Genomic DNA, 24,774 nt, shown 5'->3' on the forward strand with positions numbered 1-24,774 from the left:
CTCATGCTGGGGCCTGTCACACACTGACCACAAGACATGTCTCATCCCAGGCACATAAAACAGGGTCACACTTAGAAATGCCCCACCCTGTGTTGTCTGGGACATTCAGGCATTCCATGGCATGCTCCGAGGAAGCAGTGGGGCTGGGGTACTTCTTGGAGAGGGACTTTCCCAGTGGGGGTGTCTCTAAGACAGAAAAAGCTTCGGGTGGGGGTATCTGGACATTCTTTCTCTCTTAGTAGCTGATCCTGCTTCCCATTCCGGAGTCCCGCTAGAAGGAAGGCAGGCACCCTCTGGACCTGGAGAACCTGCACCTTGAAGGGTCAGACTTACTGTCGCCATGGGTGCCCACCACCAAACCAAGCACCACGAGTGCGGGCACAAGGGGCACCATCGTCCTCCCTGGGGCTGGCTCAGGGGCCATCCAGGGCTCCAGCACCACACAGCCACAGCCCAGGACAATCAGACCTGTGATGGAGAGAAGGGCAGAGCCGTTAGCTGGTATCCACCCAAAGCTCGACTGCCCACCCACGCCATCTCCTGGCCCCACCGACCACCTAGATCCTCACACTCATCCCCACTGACCACCCAGGGCCTGGTTCAACAGACCCCTCCCTCCACCTTGGAGTACGCAGCGTCTACCCAGACCTGCTGACACCTGTGACCACCCGGATTCCAATCCCCAGGGACCCACAAGGATAACCCAACAGTCAAACAGGAGGCCGTCAGGTCACTTTCTAAGCCCCATGGGGAAGTGGGGGTCTACTGAGACCAGAAGATGTACAGGGATTTCATCCCAGACCCTGATCTTCCAACTTACCCCCATAAAGGGAAATTACAGAAGAATGGGACGTGGTGACAGAGACAACAGGTGGGGACAGAGAAACTGAAGATAGCTAAGACAGTCAGAGACAGGGAGCAGTGAGTAATCAGGCAGACCCACACAGGCCAGGAACTCCAGAGTCCCTGGGGGCATCCTCCTGTCCCTCCTCTCCTCAGCAGGGAGGGAGCAGGCAGGAGGCCAGACCTGGCACGCTGAGCACAGCCCCTGAACACAGGCTTGTTAGCTGCAGATGGGATCCAGGTATCAGAGGCCTGAAGCCAAAGCCACAACTCGCCCAGGCTCGCCAGGACGCACTCTTGACAAGTTGCAGCTGCCCCGCCTGGCCACCCCTGTCCTACCCAATTCCCATGGCATCTTCCCACTCCAAAGGGAATCCACAGGTAGGCCCTACTGTCCAGGAATGGGGGTACTGGGCCCTAAGATTCAACCGCCACACCCTCTCAGCCCTGGCCACAGAGGCCCTGCATAGATCGGGGTGGGGTGAATGGAGTACAAACTTCAGGAAGCCACTCCCCTGAAACTGCTAGCATTTGGGCTAAGACAGGAACCTGTGCACCTAAGTGTGCATGGAGATGTCTACTAGTGCCCACTGGCTCTGTCCACACCTTGCTCTAGGCAGGCAGTAGCACAAAGTCCCTCATTAATGCTCTGAAAACACAGTAGGGTATAATGGAGGTTTGAGTAACAGTGGACATGCCTTGGGATTGCCCAGTGGTACCCATAGACTCTGGCAGGAGTTGTGATCAGATCCAAGTGCCAGGTGATCCACAGTGATATGAGAATTTGCAAGGAGATGACAGGGCAGGTGAAGCTGAAGGGAGCAGGCCTTCAACTGAAGGTGGCTCTGGTCTTTCCTGGAACTTGTACTCGTCTCAACTCAGACAGTCAGAGGTCATTAGGTCAGAGGGCAGTAGGCAAGCAAAGGTGCAGGACAAACCAAGTAGGACTATGAAGTGGTCCAGGGTCTGAACACAAGGGGAAAGGGGTAGGCAATGTCTCCTTTGTCCCAGGGGCCTTCCCCAAAGTCTGAAACAGAAGCTGAGCAGCTAAAGCAAGAAAGCTGGAGGAGCATGATGGGTGCCCAGCCCCCTGACACCACACCTGGGGTCCTGCTCAGTGATCATGTAGCTCAGGTGACAGACCCAGAGAGCACCAGCCCCCACAGTGATGCCCTGACAGCCACGTCGGGATGGAGACCACACATCACCCAGGCCCCACCTGGGCTAGGTGATCATGCACACAGTGCAGCCAACAAAAGAACTCAACTTCCCAGCCAACATCAGGTGGTGAATAGCCAGTCCAAGTTATCATGAGGATATGGTCCCCCCATGTAAACCTCATGATAACAGGTATCATGGGTTTACAGCTCAATGGTGTCCTAGTACAAACACCATGAGGATATCCCTAGCAGGATATCCACAGAAGTGTAACTCCAGGTTCAAATGCTACAGTGTGTAACTCACAGGGGCAGAACCACCATTACCAAGCCCCATGTCTGGCACAAGCATTGTGGCAGTTGTATCTCCCTGGTCTGGACATAAAGAGGATGAAGCTACAGAGAACAGACATTCTGGAGGCCTGATTGCACAGCACAGCCATTGTGGGGATATGATAATCATAGAGGCTTAGCTCCCTGTAGCTGCCTTGGGACAGTAATCATAGCAGTGTAACTCCCCAATGCAGACATCACTGGGCGTAGACAGAGGGTACAGACACCAAGGGGGTGTAGCTGCCTGGAATGGACATTATGGGGTGTAACTCCCTATCGTACACATCACAGGGGTGAGAGTTCCTGGTACTAACAGTAAAGGGGTGTGACTCCTCTGTACAGCCATCATGGGGTGTAACTCCCAGAACAGATGTCCATGTGGTATGATCCTATGAGATTCCAGCCATGAGTGTCAGAGAACAGTGGCGGTCCCCTCCTCTCCCAGCCCCAATGTGACACAAGTGGCCCTTACTTGGGGACTCCAGGGTCCCCCCCATGGAGCTGGCTCTGGGGGGGGGGGGGCTCTGGAAACTTTGTTCAGACCCAGAAAGTAGGACAGAGAAAGGTGAAGCTAAAAACCAAGACACTCTCTCCCCAGTAGCCCATAGACACAGGGACATGGACACCCAGAGAAGTGGGGAGGTATAGGGCACGCAAGGCACACACAAACACCGATATATTCCCCAGGAACTCTGGCAGCCACGCAGTGGCCTGACCGGGGCCTCTCCCTCACCAGCTCCTGGCGTGAGTAAGCCGTCTCCTGCCCCAAGACTCCTGGGCACAGAGCCTGCCCGGAGGGTCAGGCGGTTCAGGCCGCACCCAACTCCAGGGCCTCCCTCGCAGGAGCAGAGCAGCCCTGGTCCCTCAGGCCTGACCTCAGGTCTAGATCTTGGCCCTGCCCTACCTCCAGGGTGTTCTAAGTCATTGGTGGGGAGAGGGTGGGATAAGGGGAGGGAGATGGAGCTGGTCTTTCAACGACTGAGACAACAATAAGGCCTGGAACAGTTGGACACTCAAGCTCGCCTCTGAGTTGCACTGTGGACCAGAGATTCTACCAAACTGACACACTTGGTCAGGAAAACAATTACATAATACAATATTAAAGAATGTAATTGGATGCAATTTTTCTACATTCAAAATGGTTTTAATATATGCTTTTTCTTTGCTATGTCAGTGTAAAGCTGCCAACTGCCCTTTCTTGGGAAGAACTGTCCTTTATTCTCAAATTTTGTCCTTGGTATTAAAATGTCCTTTCTTGTATGAAAATGATGATGATAGCGGACAGCAGTTGTTTTCTTATAATGTCTTATTTGGCGAAATAAAAAACTGCAAAGCCAATATCTGGCCCCCAAATACTTTTGGAAATTGTACTGGTTTGTGAAATCTAAGAATCTGGGAATCACCACTTTGAGGGAAAAGGAAAGAGCAGGCAATACACCAAGTCACAGGATTTGCACATGAACATTATGGGAAATGCATGTTACATGGAGGTCCTGTTACCTCCAGGCAGCCAACCTTACTTACCCCTGCCAGCCCCAATGGGCGTCAGAGGGATGGTGTGATGCCACAAATGGGGAGGTTCCCCAGCTAGAGAACAGCTGGGATCATTCTTGAGACCTCCTCATGAATATGCAAAAGCAGATTGATTTGTTTCCCATGGGTATGCGTTATTATTCACAAATATTAATTAGTCTCCAAATACCACCTGTTCTTACAGCCTCCTCCTACCCTCCCTCCCCAGACCAGGACCCTGACTCCCAGGAGGCTGTGCCCAGAAACGGACATCAGCAGAAGGAAGGGGACTCAGGGCCCCACAGAGGGGACAGCCAGGGGAGAGGCCAGTGCTCCAGCTCCGAGAACTGTGAGGGCAGGGAGAGCTGGGAGCCGTTCATCTTCTAACCGGCGGGCAGCTAACCAAGCCCTTTTGTCATGTCCTGGACAGTTCACCACGTGGCACTGCAGCAGTGGCCGCGGAGGCGGAAACAGGCCTTATTACACTTGGGAAGGGAAAACCAACATGTTTCCAACTCTCACCAAACCAACCGCCGGATTATGACGGGAATAAATCACACAGTCTCAGCCACGACCCCGGCCCCAGGGAAAGAGGCGGCCGGCAGGAGGGGCCAAGGCTGCCTCCTCTACTCCAGCCTGTTTGCCCCAATCTGTGAGCACAGCCAGGAACAGCCCTCCCTTCTGCGTCTGGCATCAGGTCGCCCGCCGGCCGGACTGACCCTCCCACCTCCTTGCAGCCCTTGGCTTTTCTGTCTCCCTTGGGAGTGAAGGGGGGGATGAGAGGGACAAATCCAGGAGGAGAGTCCCAGAGGCTCTGCAAAGGGTCCAGCAGAGGCCTAGCTCCTGGGGCAGAGGATCAAAGGAGATGGGCAGAGGCACCTTCCCACAGGGGCAAGCTCTGAGCCACCAGCCCTCCAGCCTCCTTCCTGTGGGAAGTCGGGCCCCCTCTGGGTTAATGCTCACTAACTTTGCTTCCTTCAGGCCTCTGCACTTGCTGTTCTCACTGTTGGAAAGAATGCCCTTCTCTTGCCCCCAGCCACCCACTCACCCTTCAGAACTCAGCTCAAGTGGCCCATTACTGAGAAACTGTCCCTGCCTGTTCCCTCCCCAGTTCTCCAGATATGTAAAGCACAGCAAAGGCAGCAAGAAGTTACAGACCAGTGGTTCTCACCTGAGGGCAATTTTGTCCCCCATGGTGCATTAGGCAATGTCTGGAGACATTCTGATTGTTACAATGGGGGATGCGGGTAAGGGGATGCTACTAGCATCTGGTGCAAGGAAACCAAGGATGCTGCTAGACATCCTACAATGCACAGGACAGCCTCTCACAACAAAGAATTATCCGGTCCAAAATGTCAAAAGTGCTGATACTGAGAAACCCAGGTGTAGATGAAGAAATTCTTCACTGACTCAGCCTGAGCCCTGACCTAGCCCCTGCCCCAGAGCCCAGTCCCTATGAACACCCTGGGCCCCGTGTGCAAGGAGGGCCCCAGTCTGGCTTCACTCTTGAATTAGCTGGTTCCTGGGCCTCAGATCTCTGAGCATCTCTCCCTCCCACCTCCCCCACCCCCACCCCATCAGCCCCACCTCCAGAAGGTGGGCCCAGGAGCAAATCCCATCCCCACCCCTCCAGATATGCCATCAGCATGTGGCTTCCCCAGAGGACAAAGGGCTCCACTTTCAGGCACCCTTTCTGAGACTGGGTGAGAATGGGCTCCTAGGTAGGTGAGACCCATCATCTAAGGATGGACAGGTAAAGGGACACACAGTATCCATACACGGTCAACAGCCTGGTGCCCAGCAGAATCCCCACACATGCTCCCTTCCTTCCCATGCTTAGCCAGAGCCATCTCCTCACGGTCCTCTTCATTCAGCCAGCTGTCCAGATCTGGTGAGTGGGCACCTAAAACCTACCGGGTCCTTGCGTGAGGGACAAGCCAGGCATGGGCTCTGCCTTCAAGGAGCTGAACAAGGAGTGGGCAGGTGAACAAGCCCATGGAACCCATGGCTCAGGAAGGCCAAATCAGAACTCATCCTCCCCAGTCTTGCTCCTCCTCCAGAGTCCCCATCTCAGAATGACAGCACCACCATCCATCCACCTGGTCACCCAAGCCGGAGTCCTCCCTGAATTTTTCCTTTCCCTCATCCCACACATCCAACTGATCAGTAAATTTGAATCTCCCCTGCCTTCTCCCCAACCACCTCTATCTTAGACCTCATCACCTCCTCCCTCTTCAATGGTCACTGCCTCAAGTATGCAAAAATGCATACTTGACCATGCCCACCAAGTAAGCTGTGTCTGCTGCTTTATTCCATGGTAGGCACTCGGATGATGGTTCATGAAGGAATGAACGGATGGGGAAACAGACAAGATGAATATGCATGGATATTGCTCCTCTGCTTAAGAATCATCCATGGATCTATTAACACCCTCAGGAGAAACTCCTCAGGTCCTTAGCCTGACATCCAAGGCCCATCCTGATCTGACTCTAACCTCGTTCCCTGCAACTGTAGTCCAAAAGAAAGGAGAGGAACATGGACCTCAAAGAGACCAGGAGGGATGTGCCTCCAGATCCTGTAGGCACCCTGCTCCTCCTGCAACAACCTGCAGTTGGTGGGAACAGGCTCTTCTGCAGAAACGTGATGAATGGAAAGGCTGACAGATCCTGGTGTAAGTCCCAGGACACCACTTGGACCACTTCTCTCTACTTCCATATCACCATCACCCTGGTGCAGGCCCCTATCAGGTCTCAGCCACAAACACAATAGATCATATCATGCTTCTAAGGACAACCTCCCCATGGCTCTCCATTGGCTCTGGGTCAAAATCCAGCTTACTTGGTGGGCATGGTCAAGTATGCATTTTTGCATACTTGAGGCAGTGACCATTGAAGAGGGAGGAGGTGATGAGGTCTAAGATAGAGGTGGTTGGGGAGAAGGCAGGGGAGATTCAAATTTACTGATCAGTTGGATGTGTGGGATGAGGGAAAGGAAAAATTCAGGGAGGACTCCGGCTTGGGTGACCAGGTGGATGGATGGTGGTGCTGTCATTCTGAGATGGGGACTCTGGAGGAGGAGCAAGACTGGGGAGGATGAGTTCTGATTTGGCCTTCCTGAGCCATGGGTTCCATGGGCTTGTTCACCTGCCCACTCCTTGTTCAGCTCCTTGAAGGCAGAGCCCATGCCTGGCTTGTCCCTCTGTCTGACAGCTCCTATTTCACACCTACAGCAGCTGACGAGCCGTGTATCATTCCCCATCCACCCCCCACCAACCACTCCTGCCAGAAACCTGGGCACCATCCTCGACACCTCCCTTCTCTCATGCCCCACATTCAATCCTTCACCATGTCCCGTCTACTCCACTTCCCTAAATAGCTCTCAAGTCCTTCCACCACTTCTCTCTACTTCCATATCACCATCACCCTGGTGCAGGCCCCTATCAGGTCTCAGCCACAAACACAATAGATCATATCATGCTTCTAAGGACAACCTCCCCATGGCTCTCCATTGGCTCTGGGTCAAAATCCAAGCTGCTAAGCCTTATCTGCAAGCCCCCTGAGCACCCCTGCCCCGGGCCACACCTTGGGGCACACTCACCGGGTCTTTCCTCACGTCTGTCACTCTTGCTGGACAGTCAGCACCGGGGGCAGGGCACCGGGGCTTCTGCTCCTTCCTGGAGAGGGAGAAAAGAATGAGAAAACATCAAGAATTCCATCACAGCAGAGTATGTATTGACAAAGAAAGACATTCAAAATTTGCTGTTTATGCCGGGGGGAAAGAGCAGGTTATGGAACTGTTCATGCAGGACCATCCCCATTTGGTAAAACTTCATTCATTCATTCATTTGACACTCCCTGAGCAGCTACCGTGTGCCCGCATGCTTCCAGGTACCAGGCAGACAGCCGTGCAAGACACAGACCAAGTCCCTGACCTGGGCGGTAGACCCTCTGTCTGACAGCTCCGCACGACCCTCCAGGCCCAGCAGGGATGGCCTGCTCACCTCTGTAGCTCTGCCTCCCTTCTCACCATCACAAGAACTTCCTCCTCTGATCCTCAAACATGCAGGACTCTTCCAGCCTCCCAGCCTTTGCCTGCATGCCATTGCCTGAAAGGGGGCTACCCATGTGCTTCTTGCCAGCTCATCCCCCATGTCTTGGAGCCAGTGGCACTTTCTCAGGGAAGCCTTCCATGATGTTCCAGACCACGTTGTCACAACCTGGACTTCTCCTTGGAGCAGTGACCACAAATGCGATTATGTCTTCATTTATACAATTACTGAGTCAGGTCTCTCTCCCCTCACTGTAAGCTCAGGAGGGGCATAGCCATGTCTGCCCGGCTCAGCGCCATATCCCCAGCACCCAGCAGAGAGCCTGGCACACAGTAGGTGTTCAGTCGCCATATGTGGAATGAGTAGATGGATGAATGAATGAGTTCAGAGAAAACAACCCAGCCTCTTAGGATACACACTAGCATACACGCCAGTCTTCAAAGAAGCTTCGGAAGCAGTATTTATTTTTGACTTTCTGCTTCTCCATAATTTTAAAAGTGAAGGTGTGCCCCTGGGTGCCGCCTCCGCTGGCACACACACAGCGATACAGCCCGGCCCCTTCCTTCTAGAACTATTGTGAAGCGTTCCACCCCACCAGCGTGGGTGCCATCCTGGATGGGGGTAGGGGTCAGACGCGCCCACATCGTCTCATCACCATCTCCTCAAGGCTCAGCTACTTGGCACTGCTGGTGCCCACTTGACTCAGGCTGCACCTCACAGCAGGTTTCTCCTCAGCCTGATGCACCCACACACACACCAGTCCCCGCCCCACACAGCTCCGCCCTTGGCTCCCCTGGAACTGACACACAGGAATGGGGCTGAGGGAAACACAGTGGTCATGCGTCAGGGAGCAACTTCACTGACCTGTGATGGACCCTTGTCACCACCCCAAGGACCAGCTTCCCTCACCTGGGAATCATCTCCACTTGCACCTGACCCCCTTTGCCGACAGAGAGGAAGTCCTTACTGACTGAAGGTCCACCGTGACAGACCCCACGATGGGCCTGGCCAACCCAGGCCCATCCTCGCTGACCCTGCAGCTCACGACTTCTCCTGCCTCCACTGCTCTATCTGCCCCTCCTAGAACCAACAACCTTGGACCTCAGGACGGCCACACACTTCCCTCCCCCCATCCACTGAGTTGCTCATAAAGTTCCCTTTGGCTGGTGATCCCAGCACGTGGGTTGCCAGGCAGGTCTGGCCAGACAAACCAGCTTCCATGTCCCAAACTCAAAAGGCCATTTATCTGGAGATACCACTAGGGGCCTCACAGTGCCAGAGGTGAGGCTGTTGTCTCCACTGCTGCTCAGGGACCCTAGGCAGGGGCACTGAGTGTGAGCAGAGAATGGGGAGAGTCCCCCAAACCAGCTGGGCTTGGCCCCACCCAAAGCCACACCAGCAACGCCGGGCTTTGTACCTGTAGAGTGAGACAGGACCTAAACTGATCAGGAGCCACATCTGGAAAGAGGCATGTGCCCAAAATGACCCTGAGGTGGAGTCCAAGAATAGGCAAAACAGGCATGGAACTCTGCACTCAGAAAGACCCCGAGGCACAGAGAACAGCACCAGGGCAGGGTTCCAGAATGGCCTGAACCAACCCTTGGGACCAATTCAGGGTCGAACTGGTCTAGAAAGGAAATTAAAATCACCCTCAGATTTGCCAACAGTGGTCTTGAGAACTGCTCTACACACACCAGGACGGAGCCCAGAACAATCAAGACCACCAGGCACGCCCCCAGAACTGTGCCGGCACTGACACCCGGAAGACCAACTAGAAAGCTACTGGTACTGACCCAAGTTAGGGATCACACCGGCCGGCACCCTGAAGGGCCTCAGAAGGGGTGAGGCCGCAGTCACGACTGAGATCAGTCATAAAGGTCCCCAGCACCAACACAGGGCTGGCCCTGGCAGCACTGTCTGTCATCTGCCAGGCCTGAAACGTGGCCTGGCGGGGGGACCAGGAGCAAGTCGAAATCCTGAGGAGCACAGATACCAGTCGCCACTCAAGAGCAGCCCCCAGGCAGCCCCTAATGCTGCACTAGGAATAGCCACAGAAGCAGCAGCTCAACCACTGCCAAGAAGCCAAAACCAGGGTCAGACCCAGGGATCTGGAACACAGAGAGGACGGGTGAAATCCAGACCTCAGAAGCAGACGCCAGAGGAAAGATCTTCATTAGACACTCAGGGCAAGAAGAAGAGACAGGATCTGGAACCCCAGGCTCTGGCAAGGCAGGAGGGAAATGGGGAACTGAACACCCTGAGGTGGCCCCTTCTCAGAATCCTCTTCTACCCATCCCCAACACGGGGTCTCTTCCCCAGGACTTCATCCTGTAGTATCCTCATGCCAGCCCACCTGAAGGCCAAATATACACCTGAGCAACACACAGTCCCATCGACGAAGGCTGGGGAATGGGCACCTACCTCTGTTGAGCTCCTCCAACCTGCTAAGGTCAGCTCAGAATTGCAGCTGCTGGGGTTGAGCAGGTGCCCTAACCTTAACAGTGTATAGTTTTTAAAGGCAACCCCAGTTGTTTCTGATGGGGAAGGTGGGGTTGTCTTACTCCCATTGATGATGATTACAACAACCACCGCTAGCCTTTCTTTAGATAATGGTACTGAATAGATTCCAGGCCCTGTTCTAAGGGCTTTATGCACATTAACTCCTTTAATCCGCAGAACAACCCTGTGAGGCACAGAGTTTTATTATGCCCATCTGCAAATGAGGAAACTGACTCAGATGTTGAGCACTTGCTCAAGGTCAGTGCTAGAAAATGGCAAAGCCAGGAGTTGAACCCTGGCAGTTTGGAACCCAAGTTTGTGGTCTTCTCTTGATGAGCACAGCTCTATTCTCTTACAACTCCCAGACCTCTTTTCCTAGCCCCGAGTTCTCTGCCCAGCTGCAGACCCTCACATCCAGCCTTCACCTGGACAGTCTTCCACCTACTGCACCTCAAAGGCAGCATGTCTACCCCTCAAATCTGCCTCTCCTCCCCAAGTCCCCAGCTCAGGAAAGGCCCCACCCCATCACTCCCAAGAACCCAGACCCCTTCCTCTCCCCTCCCACACCCAGTAATTCATCCCGTCCTGACAAACGTTCCTCCTAAACGGCCCCATGCTACCACCCTATCCAAAACCACCTTCATCTCTCACCTGAATTACCAGCACCCTCTTCACTGGGCTCCCTGTCTGCCTTCATCCACTTCCCATAGCCAGAGAATCATCTTTCAGAAACATAAATCTCATCACAGCACACTCCACGCCCCACCCCTCACCCAAGCTTTAAACCTCCAGTGTCTCCCCTCCATGTTCTCAGGGCACTCGAGGTCTTCTGTGACCTGCTGTATCTTTGAATACCCCATGAGTGACAATACCCCTGAGTCTTTTCCCATAGTGTCTTCTCTGCCTGGGATGCCCTTCCTCCCTTCTCCAACTGGTCAACTACTACTCACCTGCAAAACCCAGTTTGGATAGCCCCTCCTTGGCCTCTCCTGGGGTTCATCTCACCCTGACCTCTAAACTCTCCCCGCTTTGTGTTGAGTTCCCCCACCCTTCCCACTGACCTCAGCAGTTCCTAAGAGGTGAGCTGCCTCTTCTACACAGCAGTTTGTTCCACCAGAAGCAAGGTGGCCGGGCTGAAAGTGCCCAGCCTGGTGTCTGGCTCACAGTCAGCAATCAATACAAGATTACTGAATTGCTCTGCGTTCCCAAGATGCAATCTGCTCCCCCAGGGACTGTTAGCTCCTAGAGGGCAGGGCCCTGGCTGTGAGCTTTGGTCAAGCTTACAGCAGTGCCAGTCACCGGGAAGCGACTGCCAGTGCTGACGAAGCACTGCCACACGGTCCCCTCTGGATTCTCACAACAGCCCTGGGATCTGGCCTGGGTTGGATTAGCTGCCCTATTTCACAGAGGGGTTAAACTGAGACTCAGGGGTGGAGGGACCTCCTAGAAGTCTCAAGCTACAAAATAGAACAGCTGCAGTGTGTCACAGCCTCTATCTCAGGAGGTCTGGGTCCCACCTCCACCCGACTGAGAGCCCTCAAAACAAGACTCCCACATTAAAGACAATGGGAGAAAAAGTGGGGGGACACAAATTACCAAGACCACTATTTTGTTGCTTATCAATACAAACACCCAAAATTTGTAGCCACTCCACTCTGGGTGTAGCCCTCCATTCCCTGCACAAAATTTGCTTCATTAGCACCTAATCCACCTCCTTTTTCTGAAGCCCACCCTCACAGTTTGCACATAGCTGGATAGAGGTGAGGTCAGTACCTGTGGAAGGAAGGAAGGAAGGAAGGAAGGAAGGAAGGAGAGAGGATGGAAGGAGAGAGGATGGAAGAAAGGAGACAGGATGGAAGGAAGAAAAGAAGGAATTAGATTAAAATAATTTCCTTGTTAAAGGAACAAAAAGTAGAGGAAGAACAAATAGAAAAGAAAACGAAACTGCATACACTTCAAATGACAAAGGGGAAACTGAACAAGCCAGAATGTGTAAAATGTGTGCACAAGAAAGCATGAGACTATGTGTGTACACACATCTTCCCCAGGATGACCACACGTGTGCTGGGAGAGTGCAAGGCAGTATACAGAAGTGGTGCATGAGGTGTGCAAGCACAGTGGATTTCTGAGCACTGCCTGGCATGTGGGCCCAAGCGTGCAAGTGAGGTCAAGAAGGCAAGTGGATGTGGAGTGTGCATAATGGTGGAGGGGGTTGAGCAGAGTGCATAAGTGAAAGTGGGAGGATGTGAGTATGTGGCCTCTGCCCCAGGCTGAGGATGTGGGGGACAGCCCTTAAGGGGTTACACTGGTCCTTCTTGAAGCCCTAGGCTCATCCACAATCAGGAAGAAACAGGGATTTTCTTGCTCCCTGAAGCAAGAGCCAAGCACAGAATTCCCTCAAATTTCCTGTCAGAAATGAGCCAGTCAGATCCTGGATGCCTCCCAAAGGATCCCTTGCCACTGAGGACCCCCCTCGAGCCCACCCCCACCCAGAGCACTGCCCTGAATTCCACGGCCAGATTGGGCACCAGGTCAGTTTGGATCCCCGCCCTCGACTCCTCAGGAGCCCACTGCCGGGTGCTGCCTGGTTGCCCCCCAAGGGAATCCCGAGGATCCCCTTGCAATGGCAGCCTCCCTCCCATTTCAGGGCTCAGGCAGGCACGGCGCTTCCCACCCCCAACCTGCTCCAACTCAGGGGCCCTGCACTGGAGCAGGGAGGCGAGTGGGGAGAGAGGCTGGCCCTCCCCCTCTCAGGAGTGGAAGAGCCAGAGGGGCAGCATTCCTGAGACACGGGGGAGGGGCCTAGCCAAGGGGGGATGCAGAGACGGGGTCAGGGGGAGACAGAAGCCAAGAAACCGTGAGAGACACAAGAGAGACAGGAGGCAAAGAGAGACTTGGGGAGGGAGACCCAGGGAGGCCAAGGGGGAGCACGGGCCCGGGGAGAGGGAACATGGAGACCCGAGGAAAGAAGAGAGAGACCCTGGGGTTGGAGGCGGGCAAGACTGAGAGGCAGTAACAGAGATACAGAGACATTTAAGGACACAGGGATAGACCGAGACACAGAGGAAACCAGAGCAAGAAGCCGACACCGGGAGAGACGTAGGCACAGCCATGGGGACGGGGCACACCGAGACGGGACGGGACGCGGGGCAGCGACTGAGTGAACTTTCCGGAGCGGGTCCGAGTGGACACGTCCTCCTGGGACAGGTCGCTCCGGAGCCTTAAGGACGTTGCGCGGGAGTGGGGGTGGGTACAGCCCCCCGGTCCCTCCCCAGCCGGCGCTCACGACTGAGAAGGGTGGGGGTGGGAGTTCTAAACTCGCGCCGGGCGCACCCCGGGACCGCACGTGCGCCGGGGCCGCGAGCGAGACGGGGGCGCGTCTGCTGCGGATCCCCCGCCGGCTGGGAGGGGGCGCCGGTGCGGCGGGGGCGCGGCCTGGACCAGCCCGGAGCTGGGGGTGGTTGGAGGTTGAGGGCCGCCCCCGGAGCGCGGGGAGGGGGCGGGGGGGAATGAAGCGGGACCGCTGTGGGGGAGCAAAAATGCAAAGGGGAAACTTTGCACCGGGGCGGGGAGGAGGAGCGGCGCTGCGGCTCAGGTGCAGCGGGGAGGTAAGGAGAGGGCGGAGAGGGGCGGCGAGGAGCTAGCCAGCCGGCGGCGGGGGGGGAGGGGTTGGGGGGGAGAGTCTGCCGCGGGGAGGAGCCGCCAGGCTGGGGGTGGCGGGGGGGCTTAGCCAAGGCTGCAGGCGCGGCAGGTGGGGGCGCGGCCCGGCCTAAGCGGCGCCCCCAACCCCCCCGGGACCTCCCCCAGCACCGCTCAGTGGACTCAAGGGGAGGACGGGGGGAGTGGGGAAGGAACGGACGCGGAGGGGACTCCGGAGGCGGAACCGAGGGTCACTCACCGTCTATCCAGGGGCCGTCGGTCCGCATGTCTTCCCCCAGGCCGCTGGGGCCGCTGGGGCCGCTGCTCCCTCTCCTCTGTCGCCGCCGCCACCTAGTCCCGCTCCCGCCACCGCCACCCAAGCTGAAGCCGGAGCCCAACCGGGAGCCGGAGCTGGAGCCGCCGCCTCTGCCGCCGCCGCCGCCACCGCTCCCGCTGCTCCCGCGCCAGCTCCAGCCGCGCGCCCCCGCTCGCGCCCGCGCCCGCGCCCCTGCCAGCCGTGCGCGCCCCCGGCGCCGCCCCTCCCCTCGTGCACTCTCACTCGTAGAGCCGCGGAGCCGCGTAGGCCCGGGGAGGCCACAACTTAACCTCGGATCTAAATCGACCGGAACCCCAAAATTGAACCCAAACCCCAGTAATGATCAGGGGCCCGCCCAAACTCCGCTATTAAGTCCGGATCTTTCTAGTAGCTCCCAAACCTAACGTGATTTGATACTGCTCTGGGACCCCATTTCCTCACCATACAGATTTGGACCTGAAACTGAGCCCAGATCTATCGCCAAACCCAAAGATTGAGCCCAGACTCCTAAATCTGCCCCCAAATTGGCACAAATAGTAATTTTGATCTGAACACTTACATATATCTGTACCAAAAATACCATTTCTGACCCTAAACTCCTTTATCACCTCTACCTACCCTAAGCTTGATAGTGACACCAGCACCAATCCTGACCCTTCAATGGACCCCAGATCCAATGTTGAGCACCGGTCCCTAGATGAACCCTAAAGTCCAATAACTGCCTTGCAATGGACTCCTGTACTTTCTCTTCTGAACCCCAAGCCTTTACATGAAACTGCAATACTGCTTTCCCATTCCCACACACTTTCTGAATTGGGGTTCCCAAATCCAGAACTGGGATTTGGTCACCAAAAAAGGAACCCTGACACAGATACTGACCTAAATCCCACCCATTCTTGGGGCCAGTTAGGACCCTATCTAACCTGACCTAACTCAAATAATAATCTTGGAAACCAAGGTTTGTGAGACTGGCTCCATGAACTCCACATAAACCCCACCCCACCCCCGCCCCATATTCCACTTCTCTAAACCTGGTATCAACCCCAACCTACAGCCAGCCAATACTCCAATATTTATACCAATTCTAACTGTGAATCTTACATTGGCCCCTGAATTTGAGACTTGAAAATGCCCCCCAAACCTGATATAAACCTTGGTATTGAATTTCTGACTCCTCATGCCAAACCCAAATGCTGACCCTTTACATGCTAAACCAATAACCTACTTGAAGATTCATTCTAAGCCCTAATGTTCATTAGGAACTTGATAAGCTCCCAACTGAGAGCCATTCCTTGACCCCAAAGCTCCATCCTCCAGACCTGCCCTCCCAGTCCTTCCTACCACCACAGAAGGGTCAGCCCAAACCATACCAGCCCTCTCCTGCCCGCCCCACTCTGCACTGGTTCTGCTCCACCGAGGATGGGGGACCTACCCTTACTACACTGAGTCGGGAGGACTGCTGTGGGGTTTCTGGTCTTCTCTGGGGTCTCCCTGCTATCCCTTTGAATTTGGGGTCAGGTGAGAAACAAACAAGGTTTGGGGATTGTAGAGACATCTGGATTCAGGGATCACAGTGATGATGTGTAGGGCAGTGGTCACGGTGGTGTCTAGGGGATCTGGGCTCAGGGGTCGAGTTTCTGCTTATCACCGAATTCGCTGCCTGCTTTTGACCTGGACTTGGACTCAGGAACAGTGCACGTGCTCCCCCTGGTGTGTGAGAAGGGGACAGGACCGGCTCCAGGATTCTGGGTGAATAATTAGGTCCGGATGACAAACAAACCAAAAATGAATATTCCTGACTCAGTCAGTGGTTTTTCACCCAATGGTAATTTTGGTGTACTGCGGGGGACATATTGCAACTTTTATGCATCTTTAAGCATTTTTGTCTGCTTTTCAGCATTTTGGGGGTTTAGTGTGGGTTTTTTGTTGTTGTCTTCTTCCAAATTCTACTTTTCAGCCAATTAAGACTATTCATTGTGAAACAGACCTTCCCCTTGGCTTCAATGACCCACACTCTCCTTTGCTGGCTACTCTTTCTCAGTCTCCCTTATCATCTCCTCTTCTGCTTGCCCCTTAAATGTCAGTCTTCCCGTACTCTGGCCTAGGCCTCCCCTTCTCCCATTCTACTCCCTCTCTGTGGGCCATTTCATCCACTACCAACCATATCTTGATCACTTGCAAATCTTGATCTCCAGCCTGGGCCTCTCTTCTGAGCCATGTATCCAAGAACCTCATCCTTCCCTGTCCTTGCATGTCCTGCAGGCAAACTGGATTCACCCTCTCTCCCATCCCAGTTCTGCTCTCCTTTGCTATTCCGCAACTGAGGCAGCGGTGTCCCCACTCACTTTGTCAGGGGCAGAAATGTGGAGACCTTCTCTTCTGCACCCTCATCCAATCAGTCACTAATCCTGCAAACCTGGAAAATTAGCAAGAGATGGGAGACCACATGGCTTCATGAGGAGAGAGAGGAAAGAGAGGGTGGAGGAGAGACAGCACAGATCATGAGAGGCAGAAAATTTCTAACTTTTGGGTTTCAGTCCACAAGAAACCAATTGGTCATAAAATCTCTTTCGTGTTGTCATAAAACACAAAAAACCTTAAGATTTGCCTTTACTCGAGTGGGTTTTGGGACCATGGAACCCACCATAACTGTTTAGAACCATCACTTCCTCCAGGAAGCCATCCTAACCCCTGGGCTGGGTGGGGGACTTACCTGTCACAGCTCTGAGCATGGACTGTCACCACTGTCTGTCTCCCCCACCTCACAGACTGTGAGTTCCTTGAGGGCAGGAAGGGCAGGTCTGTCTTTTTCACTGCCATATCTCAGTGTCCAGCACTGTGCCAGGCACTTGGTAGGTGCTCAGTACATATTTGTTAAAGGAATGGAAGGTAGACATTCCCCTTCTTTGGTCAAGAAACCAACAGACATAAATAACCAGCTGAGGAAATAGCTCCCTGGCCAAGCCTTGGAGCTTGTCCAGACCCGGGTCTTCTGTAGGCCTGGTATGGACCGGGAGAGGGGCCCGCAGTGTCTGCTGACCGGAGCATCTGCCAGCTTGGGCTTCAGTAGGTTTGAAGTTCTGTCAACCCCCTTCCCTCTTCCCAGCACTGCCTGGCCTAGTGAACTTGATATTAGAACATGGGTGGCCCAGGAACCCTACACTCTTGCCTAAAGCCCTGTGGGGGCCTGGGGGGGGGGGGTCTCAGAATCTTGACCCATTGGTGTCTAGCCCCCTGCTCACCCACCTTTCAGTGCCATATGGGCAAGTGTTTGCCAAGGCAGAGCACAAGAATGCCTGTGAGCAGCCTGTCCAGAGCCCAACCCCAGGTCATCAGGTTCAGCATGCCCCGTACCTGGAAGTAGACACAAAGCAGAGGGACCAAGCCAGAGGCCCAGGCCCCTGGGCTACATGGGCAAGTACCTCAGGTTCAGGGCCTAGAACAGCATGACAGCTGAGGAAGGAGAGGCGCCAAGGCCATGTCCAGATTGCCAAACTCTGAATACAGCGTCCATGTGGGACTGACCTTCTGCCCTGCTCCTGGGCCTGGCAGGGAGGGACGTCCTTGCGCTCATCTGTGAAGGCCGAATGGCACCACGTGGTAGCCCTGTGTCTGCTGTGCTCCAGCCCCAGGGTGCAGGGTGAGGGGAGAGCCAGATGTCAGCTCCCACTCAGTGTTCACCCTTTGTACAGGTCCTGGGCCCACTGGACACTCTCCTCAAACTCATGATGTAAATATGGTCACTTCTTTTAATTGGTCTAAATCAAATTAAATTCAGCTTGAGTCCCTACCCATCAGATTAGCAAGAAATCCATACCACTCATGGCTTCCCATCACCTCCCTTCAAACCCACAAGAACTTTAAGGGGTTGTAAAGCCCCAAAGGTGGTCAGTCTGTGCTCCACAGTGACTTGAGCATTGCAGGAGAAGACTGAAGTCTTTTTCAGGCCACTGCTGCTACTGTGGATATCACCTGCCACTGCTGGGCAGCACCCACCATTTGCCCCCCTGTCTGTAGGACCTCACTTGCCCAGCTTCTAGCTCAAGCCAGCTGTCCCAGGCTCTTACACGGGGGCCTCTCCCCTAAATCTGCATGGACACAGCCCTTGGTCCTTGGCACCTTCAGTACTCCGCACAGCTTCTTCCCTGGATGTCAGGGCAGGACCTGGAATGCCTGCAGTCCTGCCCCTTTCATCCAAGCTGCAGAACCAACACACTACGACACAGCTCTGCCCTCCCTTCTAGCCCATCAGAAAGGGGTCAGACATCAGAACTACAAAACGGCCAGTTTACTTTCTCAGGTGGAAGTGGGAGAAGAAAGGCCCAGGCCTTAGAACACAAATGCCTGGCATGTCATTCCTTCTTTTTGAGTCAATATCAGGGGGAAAATAAGATATGAGTTAGTTTCTCAATAGAATGTTCTGCTGATGACCTCATCTCAAGCTCCTCTGAGAAAACAGAAGCCATCAGAGGACTCCCGCATTTCCCCACTGTCAAATCCACAGGCCCACCCACATCTATTCCTTCCTTTCTGTGTCACTCCTAGTACCAAGGAGACCATGTCCTGCCGTCTAGCGAGAGCTGACCCCCACCTATGCTCAGGATATCACTCCTGCTTTGGCTCCTCCAGGACTTTGCTTCTCTACCCCCTCACCCCACCCCTTCTCCCACGACTTTACTGCATCATTCCCATCTGCTCTCAGCCGTGCTCAAGTCCCTTCCGTCTGAAAAAAGTTCCCTTCCTTGCTCTCGAGTGGGAGAAACTTGAGCAGCTCTCTGCTCTCCTTCACAGCAAAACCAAGAGCTGTTTATCCATGATGCCTCTACCTCTCCACCTCCTGCTTATGCCTCAGCCCACCTCAATCCAGCATCAGGACCAACCACTTCACTGAAATGGCTTTTAACGTAATTACTGCTCACCTCCATTTTGCCAAATCCAAAGGTTGTGCCTGTGTTCTCAACTTACTGAACTTCTCAATGGCCCTTGCCGCTTCCTGCCATCAGCCTGGCTTAGCTCAGTATCCGTGCAGACAGACCAGCTCCTTGACCTCCTCCTTACCAGTGACCATCACCCATTCTTACCATCATACACTGGGCCTTGTCCTCACCCCAAAATGCATGAGCTCTGCTCCTGCCTTGCTCTGCTGCCTCATGATGATTGTTCAGTCTTTGCAGACCTCTTTTTTGTTGACCTCTTTATATTCTCCTAAATTTATCAGCTCTCTCCTTTCCTTACTTTTCTCCTTGTCCAGCTTAGATGCCAAGGCCCAGCATTTTAATAACACTCGTGTCAATACCCCAAGCCCCTTTACCTCTTTGCCTTTTCATCATCTGTCTGGAAAAACCCCAGTTCCAGAGGGACCCTCCTATCTGCCTTCTCCATGCCCAGGCTCCAGCAGTCAAGTGACTCCACAGATCAGATTGATGTTCCCATAAATCATGGCCACTGACTACATCTGGACCCTCAACACATTCCTCCAGGCAGTTTGGAATCCAACTCTCTGCAACGGCTATTTCTAACCTTCCTCATTCTCCTTAAGCCGCCAACCAGCCCATCTCCCCTTCCCTGTCATATCTGATGTGACCTTGCCTCCTTTACAGAGAGGATTAAAGCTACCAGTCAGGAGCTCCCCCATCTTCCTGCTAGCACATTCACACATCTGCCTACATCTGCTCCACAGCCTCTCTTTTCCTCTCTCTTGTTGTATTAGAGAACGTATCACTCCTATCTCAGGTCAATGCTTTTGCCAAGCCTTGATTCCCAACCTGCTTCTTAGGAACCTCACCCTATTCATGATCCCCTCGCTCTCCTGAACACAATCCCACTCTCTTAACCTGATCCTTCCCATCAACATTCTCCCTGCATCCTTAACTCCAGTTGCCTCTCCCCTGCCATCATCTATCTTTCTCCTTCCTTTCTCCGTCAACTTTCTTAAGAGTTCTGTTCTCCATTATGTCAAATCTGGCTTTCATTCCCACAACTCTCCTGAAACATGATGTTTGAAATATGACCTTCATGTCTCAAAATTTCATGGTCATTTTTTCAGTATTCATCTTATTAGACCTCTTGATTACTGTATTCATGAAACACCTATCTTCTTTGGCTTCCTTGATATTATTTTCTCCTGGTTTGTCTCTTAACTTCTTGGTCTCCTTCTCAGTCTTGTTTGCATGGTCCTCCTCTTCTACTCAGCCATTAAATGATCACATTCCTTAAGACCCAGTACTAGGCCTTTTTCCTTCTCACTGTGGACTCTGTCCCTACTCATCTCATCCATGCTTACAGCTTCAATTACCATCCATCTGTTGATGATTCACACCTTTGTGTCTCCAGCCTGGAGACTCCTGACCAACTCCTTTCCAACTCCTGACCAGTGGGAAACTAGCCAACTGCTTAGTCAACATGTTAACCTCTATGTCTAAAAGGTACCTCAACCCCAAATGCCCAAGACTTACCTCATGATCTTCATTCTCCACACCTTTTCAATGCTCTCTGGCTCAGTGAATGGTACCACTGTTCATCCAGCAGGCAAGCCGGAATCCTAGAACCGTCTCCAGATCTGCCAATTTTGCCTCCAAAGCATCTTTCTAATTGCCCCCTTCTCTTCATTTCTGCTGATACCTCACTGGTCCAATCCTCTGAACTGGACTCCTGTGGTGGCTTCTAACCAGTCTGGTTGCATCTGCTCTCCCTTCTACAATCTTATGTCCATGTTGCAGCCACAAACGGGGGTCATGTCACTCCCCTGATTAAAACCCTCTGATGGATTAAAACCTTTCTGATGGCTTCTCATTGCCCGTGGAACAGTCAAATCCTTACAAAATGTCCTCCCCTTGCATATCTCCCAGGCTCATCCCCCTACTCAGTACCCTTCAGCTGCACTGGCTTCCTTTCAATTTCTCAAACACACTATGCCCCACCCTCCTCAATCATGCCTTTGCAGACTCTTTTTAGAAGATTTGCCTACCCCCACCCCCTTTACCTTTTAGCCTCCCACTCATTCTTCACTTTTGGTTTAAGTATTACTTCCTTGGTTTAAGTATTACTTCCTTGGGGCAGCCTTCCCTGATCATCTAGATTTGTTAGCTGCTCTTATGGAGCCCTGTTTCTTTCTGCCAAAACATTCTTTTTCGTTTTTAATGATAATTTGATTAATATCTGTCTTCCAACATCATTCATTCAACAAATACTTGTTAAATCCTATAAGGTGTCTAGAATGATGCCCAGTAAGTGTCAGCTATTGTTATCCTCAATATCTGGAGACCAGATAAAGGCACAGGAGCCCACTAGGGAGACAAAAAGAGAGGTGACCAGTAAGAAATGAAGAAAACCAGGAGGAGTTATTCTTTTACTTATATTCCTACCTGTGTTTTTGGCCTTCCCTCAGACTTCTGTCTTTAACTCTTTCTGTTGCACGTAGAGCTCCTCTCCCAGATAATTGCATGACTGGCTCTTTCTCATTTTTCATGTCTGTCGTAGGTCATGATTCCCAGAAGAAGATCCTGAGATAAGGATTCACGTGAAAATGATTTGTTAAGTGAGTGCTCCCAGGGGAAACTGGGAAGGGGGTAGGGAAAGCAGAATAGGGCCTGGGAGGAAGTCAAGCTAGGGTGTGATCTTAGGCAAAGTCCCCCAGAGGGTAGCTTCAGCCCAATTCCCTGGGGGACTCTGGTGTGTGTGTGTGTGTGTGTGTGTGTGTGTGTGTGTGTGTGTGTGTGTGTGTGTATAAGTTATGCCTCAGGCTTGTCCACCCCACCCCCCAACCTCAGGCAACGGAGTTGGGGCTTTCATACTTCTTAACCTGTTGATTATTTTTAAGGGCTGGGATGGAGTGAAAGGATGATGAATAAACCAGGATTTTCTGGCTTGCACGTGGACAAAGCACACTCCAGTAGGTCAAGGGCAGTCATCCAAAAAAAGAGCCACAGTGCCAGCTGCTAAAAGTTAAAGCAGGCTGAAGATGGTGGGGGGACAACCCCTTACTCTGTCACCCCTTCACCAAAAATGGTGAAAAGGGATCTAAAGGGTCTCCAGTATCTCAGCTGAAAAAAAGCATCACCCTCTAGGAGAAGCCTTTGCTGACCACTGTATCTAAAAAATCCTCCATAACTCCGTAACCACACCCTTTTTATTTCCTTCATAGAATTTATCACAGTCTGTAATTATTTTGATTCCATTTTTATTTTTTTGATTAATAACTGTTTCTCCTGCTAGACTGTAAGCTCCATGAGGGCAGGAATCATGTCTATCTCATTCTCCACCTTATCCTCAGCACCTAGCACAGTACTTGCCTCAGAGTAGCTCATCAATAGATCTCTTTTGAGTGAATGAATTAGTGATTAAGAGCATGCACAGAGCCCCAGGTCAGGAGGAAGAAAACTCCAGATATCCAAATGAGAGGTTAGCCTTGTCCACTTATCCAGACTGTGGCCCACACCTGGGTTTCTTGTACAGATGGGCTCATGAAAGGGGTAGGGACCAGCTCTCCTCTGAGATCACAAATTTCATCCTGAGACTGAATATCTCTCTGGGACCCCAGCCCTGTGTGAGGTCCATGGAGGGTTCCAGGAAATGTGGGCAGTGGGATTTGGAAGTGAAGTAGGGGCTTCCAGTCAGTGGCTTGGAGCTGCATAGGTGTATATCATGGATACCTCCAGGTCCTCAAGGACTCTCCAACAGGCTGCCAACACCACCCAATACCTTGGGCCAGACTGACTTCAGTTTGCAGGCCAGGCTGCTGGGAGACAACCTGGCATTTGGAGACATGCAGACCTGGGCCTGGATAACACCTATGGCACTTACTAGCTGTGAGGTCTTGGACAGATTAAGTCCCCTCTCTAAGCCTCCATTTCCTCTTTTGTAAAAAGGGAAAGAATACCTCATTTGCAGGATTAAAAGAGTTACATGGAATTGCATTTGTAAAGAGCTTCACCAGAGCCTGGCACATCATAGGTTATTTACTTTTTTAGACTTTTAATTTTGAAATAACTTCAAACTTACAGGAAATTTGCAAAAATATTCAAAAGCAATACATAGAACTTCAATATACCCCCTACCCAAATACCCAGATTTACCAACTTTTAACATATCATTCTATCATCTATATCATTCTATCATCTATCTATCTACCTAGCTATCTAATCATATATCTGTTTCCTAAACATTTGAGAGTAGATCTCAAAATACATCATGCTCCTTAAATACTTCCACGAATATTTCTTAAGAACAAGGATATTTGCTTATGTAACCACATCAAGTACAGTTATCAAGTTCAAGAAATTTAACGTCAATACAAAGCTTACAGATTATAGTCTGATATTTTTCAATTGTCCCAGTAATGTCCTTTTGGGCATTTTCTCTGCCATTATTAGATCCAGTTCAGCATCTTGTATTGCATTTAATTGTCCTTGTCTCTTTAGCCTCTCTTCTTTTTTCCTTAAATTGTGATAGAATATATACAATATAGAATTTCCCATCTCAACCACTCCCAAGCATCAAATTCAGTGGCATTAATCACATTCATAATGTTGTGCTACTATCACCACCATCCATTACCAAAACTTTTCCCTCACCTCAAACAGAAAACTTGCCTCATTTCCCCTCCCCACTGCCCCTGGTAACCTATCCTCTACTTTCTGTCTTTACGAATTATTTATTCTAGTTATTTCAAAAAAGTGGAATCCTACAATATCTGTACTTCTGTTTCTGACTTATCTCATTCAACATGATGTCTTCAAGGTTCACCCATGTTGTAGCATACATCAGAACTTCATTCCTCTTTACAGCTGAAGAATATTTCATTGTGTGTTGAGGTGGATTGAATTGTGTTCCCCAGTTTGAACACGTTATTGGTCTTGGTCTGCATTCTTATGGATGTGGACCATTATAAGTAAGATCTCTTCAAATGTTCCTTCAATTTAAGGGTCAACTTAGGTTGGATTAGTGGGTCCCTTTATGAGCAGAATGAAAGTCAGAGAGAGAAGAAATGGGGAATAGCCAGAAGCCAGAAGTCAACAGAACCTGGTAGAGAAAGGAGAAGACACCGCTGTATGCATTGCCATGTGACAGAAAAGCCATCCAGAAGACACTGACCCTGGGAGAAAGCAAGTCTTTTAGCCTCTGAAACCATGAATCAATAAATTCCTGTTGTTAAGCCAACCTATTGTACGGTATTTGTTTTAGCGGCCAGGCAACTAAAACATATACATACCCCACATTTTGTTTATCCATTCTTCTACTGATGGACACTTGAGTTGCTTCCACTTTTGGCTGTTTTGAATAATGCTGCTATGAACGCTGGTGTACAAATATCTGTCTGAGGCCCTGCTTCCAATTCTTTTGGGGATAGACCTAGAAGTGGAATTGCTGGGTCGTATGGTAATTCAATGTTTAACTTTCTGAAGAACTGCCAAACTGTTTTCCACAGT

At 52.0% G+C, this 24,774-nt stretch overlaps 1 protein-coding gene and 1 long non-coding RNA gene across 8 annotated transcripts in view; one reads left to right on the top strand and one right to left on the bottom strand.

Annotated features, from left to right (window-relative positions):
* PTPRF (protein tyrosine phosphatase receptor type F) overlaps positions 1 to 14,469 on the bottom strand; it is an 86,548-nt gene extending 72,079 nt beyond the window's left edge. For 5 of the 7 annotated variants that reach the window (XM_037827474.1, XM_037827473.1, XM_037827472.1 and 2 more), the window contains exons 1-3: positions 14,291 to 14,468; positions 7,443 to 7,518; positions 334 to 468 (exon numbers count right to left, since the gene is read on the bottom strand). In XM_037827474.1, the coding sequence (XP_037683402.1) occupies positions 334 to 424 (91 nt within the window). In that variant the 5' untranslated portion in view covers positions 425 to 468; positions 7,443 to 7,518; positions 14,291 to 14,468. Of the gene's footprint in view, positions 1 to 333; positions 469 to 7,442; positions 7,519 to 14,290 lie in introns of all 7 variants that reach the window. The other 2 variants (XM_037827469.1, XM_037827468.1) reach the window with 1 other exon arrangement.
* Positions 13,942 to 24,416, top strand: LOC119527440. Its single transcript, XR_005215397.1, has 3 exons — positions 13,942 to 14,000; positions 21,827 to 21,884; positions 24,270 to 24,416. It is a non-coding gene; the product is annotated as an uncharacterized LOC119527440 (long non-coding RNA).
* Positions 24,417 to 24,774: the final 358 nt, after the last annotated feature.

The sequence above is a fragment of the Choloepus didactylus genome, chromosome 2, assembly GCF_015220235.1.
Source record: "Choloepus didactylus isolate mChoDid1 chromosome 2, mChoDid1.pri, whole genome shotgun sequence".
Taxonomy (NCBI): Eukaryota; Metazoa; Chordata; class Mammalia; order Pilosa; family Megalonychidae; genus Choloepus; species Choloepus didactylus.